This window comes from Carya illinoinensis, chromosome 7 (assembly GCF_018687715.1).
Source record: "Carya illinoinensis cultivar Pawnee chromosome 7, C.illinoinensisPawnee_v1, whole genome shotgun sequence".
NCBI lineage: Eukaryota > Viridiplantae > Streptophyta > Magnoliopsida > Fagales > Juglandaceae > Carya > Carya illinoinensis.
In genome coordinates, this window is record NC_056758.1 from 32,083,150 (window position 1) to 32,106,025 (window position 22,876).

Sequence of the window (22,876 nt, forward strand, 5' to 3'; positions counted from 1 at the left end):
AATTTACAGTCACAGACATGAATCGGGCTCTGTTTTCCTTGAGCAAAGTGCTGCAGACTACGTAAGTGTCCCAATACGTATGGATTTTTCTCTTTGAGGAGTGTATAGTTGGAGATAGTGCTTAAAAGAATGGACAATATTGAGACATGTACTACCTTTCTGGCATGGTCATTGGAAGGGATATTTGGTATCTATGGAGCCGTCATAATAAAAGCTCAATAGCCAAATACGAATCTAATGATAAGTCTTATAGATAAACATTAAAGATGATAGGTAATGACTCCAACTTAATAGGAAGATGATCACTTTAATTAATATAGAGAGCCTTCAAGATATACTCAAGAGATTGGTCATCTTTACTGCGCCACACCTTTATAAATAACACACAAAGGTAAAATATTTATATTTCTTCATATATTTTATTGAGACTACTTTTCTAATTTAGGCATCGGAGTTCTACTGAGCACCCCATGCCTCTCTCTTACTTCAATGCAAGTATCAGTGTAGTTAGTAGTGTGAAACACATCCTTAACTGTCATTAAAATGTACTTTTCTCCACCTCCAGCTCCATTGTAGGAAGCTGTCAGTCATAAACATAACGTAGCAAAGCAGAAGGACCACTGTTGCATTTGTCGATTCCAGTCAGTTCTCGAAGAAGTTCTGACGAAACTATTTCGAAGTGAGAAAATAAATCATCAGCATGTCTGTATCTCCCTCTCCAACCAATAATGCACAGCTACACGTGAAATTAATGGCATCTTATGATGGAATCTGTTCATAATATATTGATTACTAGTCCTCAACATTAATAAACAAGAGCTCACTCAAACCCATATTTCAACTGATATAAAGAAAAAAGCAGTAGTTAGAAGTATATGCATCACATTATTCGACTTCCTTGTTTAATTTTGGAATCATTAGTGTCAAATTTACATCATACAACTCAAACCTCCATAGGTTAGATCTCTAGAGTAAATAAGCGAGCAAACCACAGAAGGGGAATTTATCCCATTTTCTTGACCTTTTCATCGTTCCTTTGTGAATCGGAACCCCTACACGATCAAAGAACAAGAGAATAAAAATGACAAGATCTATACACTTAAATGAATGTACAGTTCCTCGTGTAAAAGCTTGCTTGACCCAATAATAATCCACTACCATCTGTGCAAGGCATGGAAACATACACCGATCTCCCTCCTGCAATTTCACCCCTTCTCCCAGAATGAGAAAGAATCCCGTTTCTTCTATTTGAAGATATGAAACAAACTTCATTTTCCTTGTCGTCACAAGCGATTCTGCAGAAGATAAGGCAGTGTAATCTTCCCGGAGTTGTTGGGATCAAGCTTACTGAAATGATCGCAGATCTGCAGTACATCTTTCTCCCCTATCTTTCCCATCTCTTTGAGCTTGTAAATTACGTACTCGGATTTACTGGAGTAAGGAAAGGGAAAATATTCAGGCTTGGTTGTGACACAAAGAAGAAGGAGAACATCAAGCATAATAGACAGTTGAAATGCTATCTAAACAGTCGGACACAGAAGTTTTCACCAATCTATTCCACATTTAAAGTCTTCTTCCTCTCCACATTCTGCCACGAGGTACTCGGTTCCCACTTGTTAAAGCGTGTATAAAGTTCTACGAGCTTATCACATATAGGAGCAATGTCCGCCACCAACTTTGGCAATATACCAAACATGATTGTTAGGTCAGTTCAACCCTCAAAACGAATTTGAAACCCAATAATCTTTGCCACCAACTATGGAAATATACCAAATATGATTGATCAGCTAGTTCTGCCCTCAAACGAATTTTAAACCCAACAAACAAAAATTTCAATTAAAGATTTGAGTTCTCTGTGGTTCGATTCACATGCTATGCTTCCAAATTGCAATGTTGCAAAACCAAAGCACAATTCAAAGGATGCAAAAAATTACCAAATCTACACATGCTCAACACCAATTCATCAGTTCTCAAATTGTTAAAAAAATCAAAGTAATCAAGAAGTAGTAGTGTTTGGTAAACACAAAATTAAAATTGGGCTAGGAGGACAGAGATCCCACCTAATGAAGCCATTGTTATTGACGTCGGCAGCAAGCAAATCCTCAACTGTTATATCCCTTTGCAACACCCAGCTGGCAATTCTCCGGTGCCTCTTGTCGATTCTCGCCTCCGCCAAATACAGAAATGCCCGTGCTACCATCAGCGTTGAAAACAGAAGCCAAATGGAGGCAAACAACCTCCCGGGCAGCGTCTTGAACGCCCGATCCCCATACCCAACCGTTGTAACCGACATAACCGATAAATAAACCGAATCAATCCAATCCAAATCCTCCACAAAATACAGCACCAATGTTCCCATCCCAATACACAACACCACTACACCAAGGGCCAATCCGACCTTGAGTCTGATTCTCATCCTACCCTTTGCCGCATCAAATATATAGTCCCTGGCAGAAAAGCCATGTTGGGGCCTGCCCATTTGAATCCCAGCCAAGATCATGTTCTCTTGCAAGTCTAGTACATAATTCACAACCCCACTAAGCAATATATCTATGAAACCAAAACCCACCAACACAAACACACAAGCAAAGACCTTTGTAGCTGTTGTTCGCGGAGCTATGTCACCGTAACCAATGGTACACATAGTGACAATACAAAAATAAAGCGCATCAACAACAGGGTGAGTTTCTACACCCGAGAAGTGGTCTGTATTGAAAGTGTAAATCAAAACTCCAAGAGACAGATATATCAAAAGCAAGAAAATTGCTTGCCTGATGATGGAGCTGGAGTCGGACTGTGGTTTGGGAATCTGAGGTGTCTTTGATTTGAGGTCTCGCATGACGGCCATGGCTGGAGCTGTCTTACACCGGTGCAGGCTACCCGGTCTCTTCACGTGGGTATTCGGGGCATCTAATTGAGATGTGGATGAGGATGTTGGGTCTTGGGAGTGAGGAATTATGAAGGAGGAGGAGACATCACGATCTTCCAGGATGGGCTGGAGTTGGGGCCGTGTTTGGGAAGAGAGAAAAGGCTCATTTTCCATCCGGGAAAAAGAAATAAAGTTTCTCTCTTTACAGATCAGTCTGTGGTGGGCGCAAACTTTGATTCGAGGGAAGAAAGTGCTGTTCTTTGAAGTTTGATCGATCGACCTATGAAAAGCCGGGGAGATGGATGTGTCTATCTTATGACTTGAGGGGGCCACGCCAACTGTGACAAAGAAGCGTATATTGAAGTGTATACTGTGTATTACCTATTTTTCCCCCAAGCAATCGTTCCTGTAATTAAAAGTATAAGGGTGGAGATCCCAATAAACGTTTATTGCAATTAATATAGTGCCATTATACAAAATTACCTAAAAAATGAGTTTCTAGAAAAATAAAATTTTGGTATCCACCAACCTTAAAAAATTAAGGGGGAATCCATTTGAATGCTACCTTCTTACTATCCGATTGTGAGGTCACGGTTGTTGGAGACCATAACAAGTTGTGTAATATTGTATTTTGTTAATTGCCCAATAAGTGGATAGGCCTTTCTCTCCTATCCTCCTTATTTTTTATCAACGAAAATGGTAACATAAATGAATAAGTAGCATACGATGGTTTCGACATTGAACTAATATGAGAGTTAAAAATTAAATAAAATATTATTAAAATTATAAGAGAGTTTTTTTCTCGGACTTAAGGCCTAGGAACACAAACCCAGATGCAGGAGGCCTGAACTAAACAGATAATCCCCTTGGCCTCCTGGGGGCCTACAAGTCCTAAAGAAAGAAGAACAAGAAGCACCCAAGTTGAACAAGGAGCACCCAAGTTCCTCCATCGTGCTGCCTAGCCCTGGAAGGTTCAAACAAATAGGTAGGTCATATATGCGATAGACCCATAACCCTCTGATAGCAAGCAAAGAGGGAAGGGTCACCCAACGTATTGTACCTGCCACAGGTAGATGGGATAGAGGGTCACACCACATTTATAATACCTGATTGAGGGCGCAGACGAGGCAACATGTACCTCTAACACAGGGAGTGGACATTTGACCCCAAAAGTTAAGTATATAAGCCAATCCCCATGTATCAAGGTTCTTTCTCTAGACTCTCTAAACTCATTCTACTCACTTACATGCTTCTCTAAATGCGATATTGACTTTAGCATAGGTGAATTCCAAGGCCACACCACGACTATCGTCTTGCAGTATTTTCTTTGTATCTGCAGGCACAAGATTGAAGACCCAAGTTGCTAAGGATCCAGGTCAAAAGTGTACGAAACACAATGTCAACAAAAATATTATTTTTATTTTAAAATTTGAAAAATTTAAATTATTTATTATATTTTATTTGAAAGTTTATAAAAATTATAATAATTATATAAGATGAATTGAGATAATTTTTTTAATCCAAACAAAGCGAGTCAGAGTGGATTGGATATGAGAGTTATCAGAATGCCGCTTATACAAGTTCTGTGAATGTCACCATTAGAGTCTGACCGACAATTTGATATGGCATGAAGTGATAGGGATAAACCCACAAAGTGAATAAAAAGATATTTATGAAACATTTATCGCTGTTCTAGAAATTCACTCAGTGCAGTCATAAATACTCAATGAATACTATACGACTCCCTTTATGTGTTTAATTAGACACTTTATGTGTCTACTTTTTTTTTTCCCTCATACCTTATGCTCTAGAATTCAGACAAGATCTGAATCCGGGAAGGGATGAGAGGAGTAGAAAGGGAAAGGCTCTATGGAGATGGAGAATATATAAAGAAAGAGATTTGAGGAGTGTGGGAAGCTTTCGGCTAGAAAGAGTCTTGTTCTAGTATATACCGGCCAATTACATGTGAATTAAATTCTACAAATATGTGAAAATATGTTCATATTCTTGGTTTTATGCAGAAAAAGAACATAATGATATTCTTGTTTGCGGCCCGTAGACCTCGATCAAAAGGGTAAACATCAAAATCCCGGTTTTTGCAACAGTTGCGTTCTTCTATATATGCAATGATATGGCCATGACGGTTTTGGCAAGGCGATCATTATTGGATGGGTTTTTATTTTAAAAGTACTGCATCATGTAAAGCCCAGCTTGTAATATAATAGATAAGAGCAGTACTACTATCATAACAAGTTTTTTCACAAAATAACGTCACTTTATATTATATATTATATCTATTTTATAATAAAAATAATTTTACAAAAAAACGTATCACATCAAATTATATCAATTTGAAAATTTATTTTTATTTAAAACATTTCTCAATTGCATAGCACCTAAGTATATAATGAAGTTGGTAAACAGATAATGCCTTTAAAAGTATGTTATCTTGTTCAACTTTTCGTATTACGCTTGGACGTACAAGTCCCCAAATTTCTAATTCCTCTAGTTTGTTTTTTTTTGTAAATGATAAAAGGCATATATATATATATAGGGTATATATATATATATAGGATAATAGGCTTACTACCTTATCACTACCCATTTACTACTTATAACATATTAAGAATTTTTTTATTTTTTTTCATTTTCTTTTATGTATTTTTTAACATCCTTAACCATTAAGAAAAAATTAAAAAATATATATAATTTTATTAATAATTACTTCCTTAACCATTAAATAAAATAAAAAATTAAAAAAAATCAAATACAAAAAGAATAGGAAATGGGTAGGAAAAGAATAATAATCCTATCATTTTCCATATATATATATATATATATATATATATATATTAGGTTAGGACCAAGTGTAAAGTACGTTTGCGGTTAAATAGGTCTTTTACAAAAATAATATGATTTTTAAAAAAAGAATTTGATTAATGAGAAAATAAAATAAATTTTAGCAAATATCTTTAGATAATGATTGATCAGTAAGTATAATAATTACATATTTAGATACATTAGAAAACAAAAAAATTAGTTCAAAACTAAAATCAATATACATTAGAATAATATAGATAAATAAAAATAGTATTATTGCCACTATAATAAATATTACAATCACACTCAAAGAACATATAAGATTTGAGATTTTTTGGGGATGTTAGAAGATAAATCCAAATCATGTATTTTGATATAATTTTTTTTAATCTCGATATATTTGAACAGATCTTGTTCAGATCTGAGTGTTTTTCTCTGTGAGATTTTTTTTCGTTTTGTACTTGTTATTCTTTATTGGTTTTTTCCTACATATTTGAACATTTATACTGAGATTAAGATCTAAGTGTTTTATAAAAACGTGTGAAAAGGTGGATTTGAGAGGGGTAGGTGGAGAGGCAGACATCGGAGAATGGGAGAGAGGTTCAAAATGAGAGGAGATAGGGAATCGGAAATGAGAGAGAGGTAAAAAATGACAATTGTATCCCTAAAATAAGAAAGTAATGGATTTAATGAAAAAATAAGAAAAGTTAAAGGAAAAATAAGAAAATTTACTGTAACAATTAGATAACATTTATTATAATAGAATAGATATAGGAGAACTATTACAAGTTATAGCATTATGACATAAATAAGGGGAAAAGTTGATTGGGGAGCAAGATAGCTTAGGCCTGGTTTGGCTAGTAAGATATTTTCATTTTATTCTATCTCATTTAATCTCAATATTTAAATATCATAAATAAAAATAATTTTAAATTTTAAATTTTCAACTTTTTCATCTAATAATTACCTAATCATTATGACTTTTCTAAAATTTCAACCAAAACATAAACAATAATTTAACTTTTTCAAATCTCAAAATAAAAATCATATTATAACAATATTTTAATTTTATAATATTTTATTTAATTTTTCTCTCTTATTTTTCAAGACCCTATAAATATTTTAACTCAAATCATTACATTACTATTCACAGATCATCTCACTATTCAAAATAGGCTTTATATATATATATATATATATGTATGTATATTAAGTTTAAGCCCACAAAAGCAAATGTGAAAGAGAGGGTGCGTTTCTTAATATAAAGCCGCTAGCTAGCAGGATCACTATTAGCTAATGTGGGACATGTTGTGCCTTTGGTCTGTTAAAAAATCATACACGACGATAAAGAGATAATATTTAAGTGGTTCGGCAACTTGCCTACGCCCATTAGAGCGGAAACTCAGTATTTTCAATATATTTATATAAAATTACAAATACTCATAAATAATCTCTTTATCTCTCAAAAGGCCATCTGTTCTAAGTTTTTTCAGAACCTATATTGTACCCTCAGCCCTTTGCCTTGATTGCTTACCTCAGTGAGGATAATTTACATCATTGTAAAATATCTCCTTTTATAGGAGAAGCCTATCTAACGTAGCCACCATAGTTGACAAATAAGAAATTTTCAGTAGCTATCATTAATTGTTGATGGATTACTGCAACCATCTAAGACTAGTGAAAAGCTTCTCTTAAATGGTAAGAAACTGCATATTCACATGAATAATTCACACTCGCGAATTTTCAGCAGGACAATCTTTTTCCCCCTCGGGGGCTCCTTACCATGGACCCATATCCACCACCTTGAGGGATCCTTGCCAGTAGGGACCCAGCAACACCGACACATCCCTTGGCTACACACACACACAGATATATATATCAATATTGTGTCAAAAGATGTGCTGTGTGACACTGATTTGTTGTAATTAATGAGAAGTTTGGAGTCTGGACACCTTCCAAAACAATGAATATTCATGAAGGAATCCATGGATATCATGCTCGATCGGTTCAATCACTTTGTTCAGGAAGATATTGTACTGCGTGCTAATAATATTATGAGCTAAGATTCGACGATATATATATATTTATATAATAGGAATAGCAAATATAAATTAATTAGATGGGTCATGGTGTTGAAAGTGCAATATCATTGAAGTGCAGTGGGAGGAAAAGATACAGAGTCATTAAATTAAATGTGACTTGATCATTACTATCAAATCCGAAATTATTATGCTATGTGAATCATTGAATATTTGAAACTATCATTTTGATGATATAATATGACATAAATTTTCCAATTTTATCGTTTATTAAGATCAGTAGGATGGATGATGCGTGCATAGGTGATGGGTGAAATCGATTTTAGATAAAGCTGCGGGGCTTATACTAGAAACAAGAGATTTCAATATATAATAATCAATAACAAGAAGACATGAATATTTTACCATTAAGGCAACTGATGATGATGATGATCAGAAAGTACCGTAGCTTTTAATTAACATTGTTGATGCTCTTAGTATTATATATATATATATATATATGACGTTGATCTTGCATTAGCAAGCAGTCCCTAATTTATGAGTTAAGAATTATATTGTCATCGACGAATTAGTACTGCCAAGAAAAATAGTGCCCAATCACGGGAGCAAGCTTAATTGCAACCCAACATGACTTGCGGCCCGCATGATATCTCTATGAAAATATTTTAATCATAAAAAGATTATATAAAAATAAATAAATTTACAAATTTATGTCGCTTAATATGATATATCAGATTACGAAGTTATTTTTATTACAAAATAAATCTAATAGATTCTATAAAGTCACATTAATTTGTAGGTTTATTTTATGTAATCTTTTTGTATGCATAATAATTCTCCTCTATATATATATATGTAATTTAAAATACATAAAGCAAAGTTATCTGAAGTACCTAACACACACATATATCAATATAAATCTATATATATATACACAGGACTTGCTTGGAAAGGTCGCACCAAACCAAGGGTAGACTTCAAAGCCAGCTAAGGACACTCACATGCTTAAAATACAGACATTCATTCATTCTTCTATACCTTCATATAATATGTGAAGTTCCATCCATTCTACCACATATATAGCAGAAAGAGTATTGCTCTATTTTGTTATTCTTTTAGCTGCCAATCTTCTCCTAAGGCTAATGGCTTTCTCTGTGACCAGATCAAGCAAAAGCCAAGTCAAGCCATCTGAGCAGACGCCATCCGGCACACTTGATCTTTCAGTCATTGATAGACTGCCTGCTCTGAGATGCAATGCTCGAACTCTGCATGTGTTTAGTCATGGCGGCCAAGAGGCATCACAGATTATAAGAGTAGCCTTGTCCATGGCTTTGGTCCCTTACTACCCTCTTGCAGGAAGGCTGAAAGAGTCGAGCCAAGGTCAGCTCCAAATTGAATGCAGCGGAGAAGGCGTGTGGTTTGTCGAGGCGTCTGCTAATTGTAGCCTTGATGCTGTCAATTATTTCGATGATGTGGTTTCCGTCCCTTATGATCTGCTACTTCCTGACCCTATCCCGGAAAATGAAGGCATAGACCCGCTCGTGCAAATGCAGGTACCAGTATTATTAAATATATTTTTAGGGTGTTCAAGTTTTACGTATTCTCTTTAAAAAAAATATAGCCCATTATTTAAAGATTAGGTATTTCATATACATTTTATATTTATTCACTTTTTTTAAATGGAGTGCGCGGTGTTTACACTCTCTAAGATTGTAAATATCATTTCTCTTTTATGATGTTTTCGAGATTTATTTAAAAAAGTTAAATTAGAATATAATATTTGCATGATTAGATTATTTCTCTTTTAAAGCTTATGATTATGATCTTGATGAAACATATTTAACAAAAATACCATATCATGTTCACTAAATAGATGGCTATGCAGGATGCAATTATGCTACCTAAAAACTTTTAAATGTATGACATTACTGCTATATATACATTATTAAATAAAATACAAAATTTAGTTTATGTTTTACATATATTACTTCTTTTTTAAAATTTCTACATAGATTGTTTTCAATTCAACATTTTCTCTTAATTGCAACATATGAAAAGCTTAGGTGTAAAATCACTGATATTCATGGAAGAACACAAATTTGAAATTTATTTATTTTTTCTTTCTTATTTTCTATTTAGCTTTTTTTTTTTTTAATTCGTTAAATGTATGCCTAAAATTTTTCAATTCAACTATTTATTATAGAAAAAAATCTAGTTACAAGTACAACTGAGCACTAATATGTACACCAATCTAATTTTAAAAAGTAGATTTTATTGAAAACGGTGTTAATTTAAATTTTGAATAAGAATGAATCAGTATTGGTAAACAGATTAGTACACGACTTTACTTATATGTAGCAAAACTCTTAAACTAGTACCCGGTCCCTCCAGATTTATAATCCCGACTTGTCTTTGCATATATACGTGCTCATTTTCTACGTGCTCAATAGGGTTACGAAGATTACTGGCCTCTATCACGCATCCTAATTGGGAGGATCTCCTCCTGATCCGCTGCCAGCCGCATGCAAGGAGGGGGTAAATCTCTCCCCTCCACACTACTGGGAGTACATGGCAACCACCCATAATTAGCATTACGGCTTGCTATGTCTTAAAAGTTATATCTTAAAAGTATTTTCAAATTCGAATTCATATTTTAGCAAATTAGGGTTGGTACTTGGTAGTGAGGGATTAAATACAATTTTTCTTTCATTTTATAGATGCCATATATAAAGAATTGGAACAACCCAATCCCTAGTGCTTGTTAAACAATGGCAGTTGGTAGAGCGATATTTTGAACCAATAAAAAAAAAAGTATAGTGGACTGATTTTTAGTGCAGAACCAGCAATACTACACTAAAAAGGCCAATCATGAATATGTTTTCAGGTGACACAGTTTGCATGTGGAGGTATCGTTATAGGCCTTACTTTCTGCCATAGCATATGTGATGGCCTTGGAGCTGCCCAATTTCTCAATGCTGTTGGCGAGTTGGCTAATGGTGTCGGCCATCTAAGCACCCCACCAGTGTGGCACAGAGACTTCTTCCCACCTCCACCCGAACAACTAAAGGCCCCTGCATCGTTAAACCTTCCACCACTGCTACCGCCGCTGCCCCACTACAGGCTAGAGCATGCCAATGTGGATATACCTCTAGATTGCATCAAGCAACTCAAGCTAGAATTTCAGCAATCAACCGGAAAGCCTTGCTCTTCTTTTGAAATTGTGGCTGCCCAGTTTTGGAGCTGCCGTACACGAGCTATAAACTTGAAGCAAGACACTGAACTCAAGCTTGTCTTTTTCGCAAACTGCCGCCAGCTTTTGGACCCTCCTTTGCCGGACGGTTTCTATGGAAACTGCTTCTTCCCTGTGACAATCACAACTTCGAGTGATTCGCTCGCTCAGGCATCAATCACTGATGTTGTGAAACTGATCCAAGATGCAAAGGCTAATCTCCCAGTGGAGTTTGCAAAGTACATGAAAGGTGACTTTGTGAAAGAAGGTGGGGACCCTTTTGCACCACCGCTGGCCTACACTACACTGTTTATATCAGAGTGGGGCCGACTGGGATTCAACCAAGTGGACTACGGGTGGGGTCCCCCAGTCCACATAGTTCCAATACAAGGCTCTAGCATCATCCCAGTTGGCATTGTGGGGTCCTTGCCTTTGCCCAAGAAAGGTGTCCGACTGATGACATGGTGCGTGGAGGATGCCCATCGCCAACCCTTCCTGAACCAGATGATGCAAAGTAACAAATCTTCCCATCAAAGCTCCCAAGAAATAGCGTTTACACCTTTTTCCACAAATCCTTGAACCCCTAGCTAGAGCTTGCTCCTTTAGCAACTACGAGGATGAATAAATACAAGTAGAAATCGTCGCAGTGTGGGTTTTCAAATTGTATTGTTAAACTGCAATATATTTTAACTAAATAAGCATGGACATCTGCGCATACAGATTTTTATAAAGCAGAATTCTTGAACGATTATTAGGAAGTAATTTGGTTGTTGAAGCAAATTGTGTTGAGGAATAAATCCTACATTGCTTGTAGATAAGGTCTTGGACATGTTTATAATGTTGAGGCAAACCTCTCTCTTTGAACTGGTTTTAAGAGATGAGTGAGGCTCATGGATTTCTTTATGGTATCAGAGCTTACCACAGGACGAATGAGGCCTACACTACTTATCCCGTGACAAGGACCAGAAAAAATACTGGCCTGTATGTGAGGGAAGATGTTGAGGAATAAATCCCACATTGCCTGTGGACAAGGTCTTGGGCATGTTTATAATGTTAAGGCAAACCTCTCTCTTTGAACTGGTTTTAAGAGATGAGTTAGACTCATGAATTTCTTCAAATTGATCATCTTATCTTAATCTAATTATTGATGAGATCTACTACTTTTTCAACTTCTCATAAAAAAGTTAAATTTATCTCAACTTATTTCATTTATCAAGTGAAGTTTGTACACCAAGTTAAGTACCGATATTGATATGTAAAGTATATATTTAATGAAATGATATGAATTGAAGACGAAAATAATTTTTATGAGATAGGAGATTTTCTTTTTCTCTAAAAATTTTTTTATATTTTTTTTAAATAAAAAATATTATCAGTGCGTGAATTGGTGTATGAACTTGGCAAACCTCTTTATTTTAATTTTAAAAGTTAAAGTCATATCAATCTAAAAAAATAAAATCTGTCTCAATGAAATTAAAAAAAATTACTATTTACGACTCAATTCAACGTCTAAACCTAAAAGCTAGGATAATCATAATAGAAAAATAATATTTGTAATCGTGAGTATGTAAGCGCTGTGTAATTATTTAAAAAAATGAATAAATATTAGATTTATATGAAAAGAAATTAATATTTTAATAATAAATTACACTCTTTTTAAAATGACAATATAATATTTATATATTATATGATTGTATGCAACATTTCTAATTATAATATAGTGCTCAAAATGTCATGCGTACATATTGGAAATGCAACTTTTCTCCAATTTTGAGTGTAAATTTTGTAGCTAAAACAGAAGTCTTTGCAGTAAGTGACATGATCCGTACGTTCGTTCAACCCATCTTCGTACGACTTCCCTGTCTGGGCCAGAATCTCCATGGACGAACCTTAATTATTTCGAGTCTGGGCTGATCAGTCAAAGTTTAAAATATTTTAATGTCTTAATTTTAAGAGGCCGGGGCAGGTAAATCCTATAGGGCTGCACCAATTATGTCGGCCGCATGTGTGGATAGCCAGCCGTAAAGCACTCACCAATAATCAAGGGAGAGCGTGTGGCATCAATATTAGCCAAGCAACCAACCCTTCCTTCACTTTCTTTTTCGTCTCAATCAATTCAACTGGTTCGATATAGATGTTTCCTGAAACTTCACAAACTCTTAAAAAGAGAAAAAAATCGAATTTGAATATGCAAACCCTTTCACATATACCTCACAATTTCAAGGAAGAATGACATATATGGTAGAATTTATGAGCTGAAAAGATGTTTGCTTTCTTTCAAAAACAGGTAATTAATCAAAGGTTGTACGTAACCATTTTGTCGTTGGCTATGTATTGCGAGGAAAATGCTAGAATTATTGCATCCGTACAATATTAGATTTTTAATTTTCTCAATGTTAGATTTTCGTCTTTATTAAGATTATTTATGTGATTTTTCTATCGAGAAAATGAATGAAATGTTAAATATAATTTTAAGATATTTAAATTCTGTAAATTTTATTTAAAAAAAAAGATTTATTATTAAAAATTAATTTTTTATATTAATTTTATATTTTTATTTTTTAAAATAAATATACCAGACTTACATATTTTAAAATTATAATTATAATTCCTCTATTTAAACGGCTTGAAGAGATAATTACGCAGTAAAATCAGAATGATTACAAATTAAGCAGTAACTCGACGGAACTCTGTGCATTTATTCCAATAACAAATGATGTATCAGTCGTATTGAAACCGTCCAAAATAGTCTTTCTATTCACTGCATGATGATGCTTGTAAAAACATCAATTTCCAAACCACATTATTTTAATCAGCAGGTAGTGATGTCATGATGACGAAGAGAATGACGATTAATTAGATCGGAAAAGTAAAGGCATAATAATATTATTAATTATTCCTAACTGTGTTTAATCCTAACCAACTGGAAACTACACACACCAATCTTGTCAATGTTATTAATTACACACGACTTTGATCATACACTTATCATGCATAATTTTTTGTGATCCTCGATTTTTCAGATATCAACATCCTAAACTTGTGAGCACCTTGAAAAATATTTCCACCTACTTTCATTCAGCTTCACCAGTGTTATTTTCCCAACAAAATTAAATAACTTAACCAGTAACATTAGTGGGCATGTGATCGTGTGAGCTTTTTGTCCACTCCATTGCCCATTGCCGCTCATGTTAGTGCTTGGGATCATTTCGCTATATATATATATATATTTATATTTATTTTATAATAAAAATAATTTTATAATTTGACGTATCACATCAAATTATATCATTTTATAAGTTTATTTTTATATAATTTATTTATAATTCAAGTATTTTCCTTTTATATCAATTAATGTAAAAGTGTTTATGTGTTTTAATTTTAATTTTTATAATTATAATATAATATTATTCACACACTTATTAGTAACTTTGCAAGTCAATTCTTTTTAACGCTTTACGCTTTCAGCTTGTGAACTCAGCTAAATCACATGATTTTCTAGAACGTTGTAAGGACTTGAAAAGGGAAATAGACGTGGAGCCAAACGGACAAGTACACCAAGAACAATAGGTACATTAATGTTCGAGTTTTTGTATATTTATGTATGTATCCATGTTTGCACGTAAATTAATAAATCACCAAAGTCGGGAAACATAAATAACCAATGCCCTTTTGGACTGTGGCTGGTAAACGAACCGTACGATTACTTCTTTATTTCCCAGCTTCTCATTGGGAGAATCGAAAACAAACAGTATATTTTGGTTGTAGTTGAACGGGTTGGTTGTTTGCTTTGGAGCTTGCCTTTGACGACTTTAGCCTTCAAACTTGCAAAAATTAAAGCGCAAATGTCAAACATGGCGTTGCTCTATTTTGCGCATTGAATAACTGGTCCTTTGCTTCGCATGAAAAGTCAAAAATAAAAATGATACCTTTACCAAATTATACAGTTCGATAGGTTAATCTCATCATATTATGATATAAGGGATTAATGGGTAGGATTGCACTAATTTATTAAGAAGAGAGCGTAATATGTAATACTTTTGTTCTTCATTATGTCGCGTAAGCAAACGAAAACTTACTTTTTAACCTTTTTGCTCCTCTGTCCTGCAATTTTTAATTTATTTAGTAAAAAAGGTCGTATCGACAGAAGTGAAGTTGGTAAGATGGCTGAATTGGGTTTAACATGTATAATAATCCTTATCAATTACAGATTTGATAAGATGTCTCGTGAGTCGTGATCTTACTCTTTTTGCCTACAACAGATCAATGGAGAGTTTCCATATATATTAAGAGATTAGATATTAGAGATGAGCATTAGATCTTAGAGATGAGCATGGAAACAAGTAAACAACTAGCACAAATTTTTTTCCTTTTCGTTAGTCTAATACTGCCGGCTTTCGGTTCCTATTTTATTGTAGTGAAAACAATAAAGAGAGCGTGTGTTTGGTTCAAACTTCAACCACAAAGGCAGCGTTTCAAACTTGTCCTCCTTTTTTATGATTTTAATCGGAGTTTCGTATCACATTCCTTCCAGAATTGGCATATTTCCAACAGGACATGCTATTAAACTTGCTGCCTAAGATACCCGAGAGAGATATTAGCCAAGAATAAGAAAATTCATATTTAAGTTGACAGGAATGATTCGCGCTTTTGACTGTGACGAGCTGTGTCGATTGTGCCCTTCCATCAATGGTAGGAGGGTTAAACTGTCATGAATAGTCGTGCTTGCACTTCAAGCAAAGACATTGGTTCTCCAGCCCCCAGCACCCTTTAAATCTCCTTGAACAGCCCAAGAAATACAGAATACTTGGAAGTGCAATAGTCCTGCACTTGGAGATCTCAAAAGTGGTCGTTTCAGGTGCTATTTTGATCCGTCTGAGGATGGATCTGTCTCTATGCTCTTCTTTTCTCTGTTTCGGCTGATGGGCTTTTCTATTTTTGTTCATTTAATTGTGTAATCATATCATGATAATGATGCGGGATGATATGAATGATATAATGCTGTTGATTTTGGTGGGAAACTCTTCAGTTTTTTCAGAGTTTTTTCATCTTTCTGATGGGAACCGTGGGGTTGCAGGGTTCGGATTCTTTTTTCTGATGCCTGTCATAAAGTTTATTCTTTTTTAACTGTCATATATGCTTCACAGGCACCCTTTTTTGTATATCAACATTTAACTTTGATGCGGCAGTAATAAATTACCTCTCTCTCTCTCTCTCTCTCTCTCTCTCGTTGTTGTCTTTGTTTCTTTACACTTCTCTTTTCTTGGTCTGATTACGATTTTAAAGATTGTGAATTTGCACTCTTTAATTTAAATTGGCTACATTCTCTACTGTATGCCGAATGAAGAAAATAGTTTTATTTTTTGTTGCATATGGAATAGCAAAACCAGGGTCCTTGATGGACATTTTAGGTTCCAGTGGATTTACGTTTGTGACTGTCTGCTTCTTGCTGACTATCCAGAAAAATGATCATATTTGTCGTTTTAATCTTACATTCGCTGGCTTTCCTATATGTGGAGTACTTCGACATAAATTTAGGATGTTAAGAATTTAAATCTATGGAACGTAGACGAGGGTGTTGAATTTGATCAGTTTGTTACAGAAAAAATTGTAGAATATTTAATGTCCACTTCAGTGGAAGTCAAGGTAAAGATAATATTTTATTGAAGTGGGATTCTTGGCTACTATTCTTTGTATTCGGCTTATAGATGCTGATTTAAACCATTTACTGTGTCGTGCAGGAATAAAATCAATTCTCAGATTTGGTAATATGGCAGCTGAGAATGGCTTCGGCGGCAAAATAACTGCAGATGAAGCCACCACATCAGAAAGCTATCCAGAAGCAGAGAAAATCCCCAGCACGAATGGTGATCAGGAAGACTCAAAAAAGAGTAAAGGAGATGAGAAAACTAGCGTTATTCCCTTTCGCAAACTGTTCTCATTCGCTGATTCCACTGATATTTTGATGATGTATCTTGGCACAATTGGTGCTATTGGTAATGGGATATGTATGCCCCTTATGACTATCCTTTTCGGGGAATTGACTGATTCTTTTGGAGATAACCAGAATAACCACGAAGTGGTAGAGGTGGTCTCCAAGGTAAAGATATTCTGCAAAGTCTTATTGATTTGGTTGCACTGTTATTTCTTTTTATGCTATTAACCACTTTCCATAATCTAGTGGACCTAGAGTTGCTAGCTAATTCAAGGGATGTGTTAGAACTCCATTCTTTCTTTTTTGACCTCTTGAACTTTTGATGTGAAGATGTTCTAAATTGGTTTCCTTGAAAAACTAGGTCTCTCTAAAGTTTGTCTATTTGGCATTGGGATCGGGTGTAGCAGCATTCCTTCGTAAGTAGATGTTATACTACAGTAACTTGAAAATTTTATTGCTCACATATTTTCATTTGATCACCAATATCAACAATTGAGTTGAGAACCGAGTGTTTGTGTGTTTTTTTTTTCCTATCAGAGGTGGCTTGCTGGATGGTCACAGGGGAGAGACAGGCAGCAAGAATAAGGGGTTTGTATCTGAAGACCATTTTGAGACAAGACGTTGCATTTTTTGACAAGGAAACAAACACTGGAGAGGTTGTTGGGAGAATGTCTGGAGACACCGTACTCATACAAGATGCAATGGGTGAGAAGGTATTACAGTACTGCTACACTTGCATCAAAAGCCATAATCCTGAATGTCATAAATATTGTTTTTTTGCATGTAATCCTGGGGTTTAACATGTCTGTTTATGCAGGTTGGGAAATTTATACAACTGATTTCTACATTCATAGGAGGCTTTGTAATAGCATTTATCAAAGGGTGGCTTCTAACCCTTGTCATGTTATCTTCCATTCCTCTTCTCGTGGCGTCTGGTGCAGTTGTGTCCACCATCATTGCCAAGATGGCATCCGAGGGACAAAGTGCGTATGCAAAAGCAGCAAATGTAGTTGAACAGACAATTGGTTCAATCCGAACTGTACGTCATGTTTTGTAACTTTATTTCATGCTGTTTAAATTTATCTGAAGTATGAAATCTAAATGCAGTCCCTATCTAGGTTGCGTCGTTCACCGGTGAGAAGCAAGCTATAATTAATTACAACAAATTTCTTGTAAAAGCTTACGAATCAGGGGTTCATGAAGGCTTGGCTTCAGGATTTGGTCTTGGCATGGTTATGTTAGTGGTGTTCTGCAGTTATTCTTTGGCTATATGGTTTGGAGGAAAGATGATACTTGAAAAAGGATATAGTGGGGGCGATGTTCTGAACGTGATCATTGCTGTGTTGACAGGGTCCATGTGAGTTGCATTCCTTAGCGCCACACACCAAACCCCCTCTCCTTCCCTCTCCTCCAATGGCATGTTCACATGTTCATGTTCTATAATGTTTATTATCTTCATTGTACCTTACAAAGGTCAAGTTACTTTTGCTTTTGTTTCATAACAAGCAAGAAAAACATATAAATATATTATACTCGTAATCTTATTCTGTTAACTATTAATCTGTTTCCATATGAATATTTCAGGTCTCTAGGTCAGGCATCCCCCTGCATGAGTGCATTTGCCGCTGGTCAAGCTGCAGCATTTAAGATGTTTGAAACTATAGAGAGGAAGCCAGAGATTGATGCTTATGACACAAAGGGAAGGATATTAGATGACATTCGTGGAGATATAGAGTTAAGCGATGTTTTCTTCAGTTACCCGAGCAGGCCTGATGAGCAAATATTCAATGGATTCTCTCTTTGTATCCCAAGTGGCACAACTGCAGCTTTGGTAGGTCAAAGTGGAAGTGGGAAGTCGACAGTGATTAGTCTGATAGAGAGATTTTATGATCCTTTGGCCGGTGAAGTTCTTATAGATGGTATTAACCTCAAAGAGTATCAACTTAAATGGATTAGGGGGAAAATTGGTCTCGTCAGCCAGGAACCTGTATTATTTGCATCAAGCATTAAGGATAACATATCATATGGAAAGGAGGGTGCAACTATCGAGGAGATAAGAGAAGCAACTGAACTTGCAAATGCTGCCAAGTTTATTGATAAATTGCCGCAGGTTCTAATTCAAAGTTTACTTGATTATACTTTAAGACCTTCTATTCAGAATATTTGTCAAGTTATTGTTAAAATTTTGAATTTCATTGCCAGGGACTAGATACCATGGTTGGTGAGCATGGAACACAGCTATCTGGAGGACAAAAGCAGAGGATTGCCATTGCAAGAGCAATTCTGAAAGACCCACGAATCTTACTTCTCGATGAAGCTACAAGTGCACTTGATGCAGAATCTGAGCGGATCGTGCAAGAGGCATTAGACCGGATTATGGTAAATCGGACAACTGTAATTGTTGCCCATCGTTTGAGCACAATAAGGAATGCCGATATGATTGCTGTCATTCATAGAGGAAAGATGGTTGAAAAAGGTATTTAACAAGTACATGCATGCATACTCTTTGATTCGTTCACATGTGGAACTAATATCACAGTTACAAGTTGCACCCTGTCACCAGGGGCTTAGTACTTACCGTGTTGTGTTTTTCATATCATGTTATGTTCTCCAGATATCTGAATTCTTGGATTTTCTATTGAGGATATAGATACTTTATGAATCTGTATTTTGAGAATTATTTTTGGTTCATGTCCTGGATGTCTTTATGAAACATCAGGTTTTTTATTCACAAAAAATAATTTATGTAGTTGCATAAATGAAAAATGAAAAAATAAAAAATGCTTTCTTAGATTATTGAACATTATTTTTTGCCCATTAAAATTTTTTGAAATTTTTGGACCTTGTTAGTTGTTTTAACATTTCCTAATTGACTTTTCAATCTTAAATTGTGCTCGGCTACACATAATAGTTGGATTGTAGATTTCACACCTTGTGGGGAAAGAGGAGGTTAACTTATATTTCTGCATATTGTGTGTCTCAATTGATCAGGCTCACACTCAGAACTAATCAATGATCCTGATGGAGCATACTCTCAGCTCATACGCTTGCAAGAACTAAACAAAGAGTCAGAGCAATTTGTAGATGATCAAAACAAGCAGGAAATTACGGCAGAATCTGCTAGACAGTCAAGTCAAAGAATGTCAATCCTACGATCCTTAAGTCGAGGATCATCTGGATTAGGAAATAGTAGCCGCCACTCATTCTCTGTATCTGTTGGTCCTCCTACAGGAATTAATTTACCAGACATTGCACTGGCAGAGAAACAAAACCCTCAACTACCTGCGGAAGAATATCCAAACGTGTCACTCCGCCGCATTGCCTCCCTAAACAAGCCTGAGATTCCAGTGCTTATAATTGGAGCTATAGCTGCAGTCATGAATGGCACAATACTTCCTATTTTCGGTTTACTGATTTCCAGCGTGATTAAAACATTTTATGAACCACCTAATGAACTCAAAAAAGATTCAAAATTTTGGGCAATAATGTTTATTATCCTTGGTCTAGCATCATTGCTGGTGATTCCAGCTCGGTCATACTTCTTTGCTGTGGCTGGGTGTAAACTAATCCAACGCATTAGAGTAATCTGCTTTGAGAAGGTGGTTCACATGGAGGTTGGTTGGTTTGATGAGCCCGAGCACTCAAGTGGTGCAATTGGTGCAAGGCTCTCAGCAGATGCAGCGTCAGTTCGTGCCTTAGTTGGGGATGCACTTGGTCAAGTGGTGGAAAATGCTGCTGCTGCTGTTGCTGGGTTGGTCATTGCTTTTGTTGCGAGCTGGCAGTTAGCTTTTATTATCCTTGTATTGATCCCTCTGATTGGAGTTAATGGGTATGTTCAAGTGAAGTTTATGAAAGGATTCAGCGCAGATGCAAAGGTATGATTTTAGCACTAAGGCTTCCTCTATTCATTATTGGAGCATGGTAAACATTAGGTATTTCAGGGTCAAACTTGAAAATGTATAAATTTTGTACAAGATTCCATGGAAAACGTTTGTACACACACACGTCTTGTATACTTCCTGATTTAACGTAAAGTTGATGATTTTGTATAGTTCTTCATTACCTGTAAATAGATTGTCTGTTTCAAAGCATATATCAATAAATAAATTTTGATGGTTGCAGATGAAGTATGAGGAAGCAAGCCAAGTTGCTAATGATGCAGTCGGAAGTATAAGAACAGTTGCTTCTTTCTGTGCAGAAGAGAAGGTGATGCAACTATATAGAAAGAAATGTGAAGGCCCAATGAAGACAGGAATAAGGCTAGGCGTCGTCAGCGGAATAGGATTTGGGATGTCTTTCCTCTTACTGTTTTGTGTCTATGCAACCAGTTTCTATGCAGGAGCTCGACTTGTTGATAACGGAAAAGCAACATTCTCAGATGTTTTCCGGGTAAATATTCTTCCTGCATGTTTTAAAGTTTTCCAAAGCATGTTCAACAGTGTGAAAAATGGTGATTTTCATTTGTACAAACGGACTTGTAATAACTTTGAGAGGTATGTATGGTCTGTAGGTTTTCTTTGCCTTAACTATGGCGGCGATTGGAATTTCTCAATCAAGCTCCTTTGCTCCTGATTCGAGTAAAGCCAAGACTGCTGCTGCTTCCATATTTGGGATAATTGATCGGAAGTCAAAGATAGACCCAAGTGAGGAGTCAGGCATGAAATTGGATGATGTTAAGGGTGAAATTGAGCTTCGTCATGTAAGCTTTAAGTATCCATCTAGGCCAGATATTCAGATCTTCCGAGACCTCAGCTTGGCTATTCATTCTGGCAAGGTAAATTTTAATTAGCAAAATGTGTTTTTGACTTTTCCAAGTAGCTTTTCATTTTGAATATAGTGTTCATTGTGTTCAAGTTCAATCACACTTGTCTGAATATCTTCTTTCAGACTGTTGCCCTGGTTGGAGAAAGTGGTAGTGGCAAATCCACAGTGATATCGCTTTTGCAAAGGTTTTATGAACCTGATTCAGGTCATATTACGTTGGATGGAATTGAGATTCAAAAGTTCCAACTGAAGTGGTTGAGGCAGCAGATGGGGCTTGTGAGCCAGGAACCAGTTCTGTTCAATGACTCTATCCATAACAACATTGCATACGGAAAGGAAGGAACTGCAACCGAGGCAGAAATTATAGCTGCATCAGAGTTGGCCAATGCCCACAAATTCATTAGTAGCTTGCAACAGGTTAGGGCAATGCAAGCCATTTTTAAATTCTATCTCATCAACATTCTTAAAACCATCACCAAGTCCCTTTGCTAAGCCAGCTTTTGTAGACAAAATTAATTTGCCAATGTGCTCTAATCCTTTTGTCCTACAATAACATAAAATGCAGGGTTATGATACCATGGTAGGAGAGCGAGGAGTTCAATTGTCTGGCGGGCAGAAGCAACGAGTTGCCATAGCACGTGCTATTATTAAAAGCCCAAGGATTTTACTATTAGATGAGGCAACTAGTGCGCTAGATGCGGAGTCTGAAAAAGTGGTTCAAGATGCACTAGACCGAGTCATGGTTGACCGGACTACAGTTGTGGTGGCTCATCGGTTATCCACAATCAAGAACGCCGATTTAATTGCAGTTGTTAAAAATGGAGTAATTGTGGAGAAAGGAAAGCATGATACCTTGATTAATATCAAGGATGGATTTTATGCCTCCTTAGTAGCACTTCACACGAGTGCTTCAACTGCATGAACTTTTCCTTCTGTAAATGTTCCTGTTTTATGTGGTGGTTGCTTTCTCGTTGACCCCATAGATTTTTTTTTTTTTTTTTTTTTTTAAATTCACATAACGTTTTCATGTTTCTCAAGTTGAGTCGGGTATTTTGGATGGCACTTTGAAAGCTGCTGATTCAACTTTGTCACGCCTCCCCCAGTGTCAATTTTTGTAGGATTCAGTTGTGAAAGGATGTCATCTGAGATAATGGGTTTATTGAGCACCATTTTGGGCAGCAATGAACGTATTTGGTAGACTGGAACTGTGTTTGATGCTA

General features: G+C 35.7%; 3 protein-coding genes across 3 annotated transcripts; 2 read left to right on the forward strand and 1 right to left on the reverse strand.

Moving 5' to 3' along the window:
* Positions 1-862: 862 nt before the first annotated feature.
* LOC122317125 (two-pore potassium channel 5) lies at positions 863-3,218 on the reverse strand. Its single transcript, XM_043134055.1, has 2 exons — positions 2,061-3,218; positions 863-1,431 (listed from the first exon to the last, which is right to left on the reverse strand). The coding sequence occupies exons 1-2, from the start codon at positions 3,041-3,043 to the stop codon at positions 1,284-1,286; spliced, it is 1,131 nt and encodes a 376-aa protein (XP_042989989.1). The 5' UTR covers positions 3,044-3,218; the 3' UTR covers positions 863-1,283.
* A 5,462-nt stretch (positions 3,219-8,680) lies between these two features.
* Positions 8,681-11,737, forward strand: LOC122315092 (acyl transferase 5). Its single transcript, XM_043130854.1, has 2 exons — positions 8,681-9,281; positions 10,613-11,737. Exons 1-2 carry the CDS (start codon positions 8,871-8,873, stop codon positions 11,534-11,536), a joined length of 1,335 nt encoding a protein of 444 aa, XP_042986788.1. The 5' UTR covers positions 8,681-8,870; the 3' UTR covers positions 11,537-11,737.
* Positions 11,738-15,287: 3,550 nt separating this feature from the next.
* On the forward strand, positions 15,288-22,876 carry LOC122316933 (ABC transporter B family member 11-like). Its single transcript, XM_043133796.1, has 13 exons — positions 15,288-15,815; positions 16,699-17,057; positions 17,254-17,308; positions 17,430-17,605; positions 17,710-17,931; positions 18,011-18,249; positions 18,477-19,002; positions 19,095-19,368; positions 19,884-20,767; positions 21,015-21,281; positions 21,403-21,666; positions 21,780-22,073; positions 22,222-22,876. The coding sequence occupies exons 2-13, from the start codon at positions 16,728-16,730 to the stop codon at positions 22,576-22,578; spliced, it is 3,888 nt and encodes a 1,295-aa protein (XP_042989730.1). The 5' UTR covers positions 15,288-15,815; positions 16,699-16,727; the 3' UTR covers positions 22,579-22,876.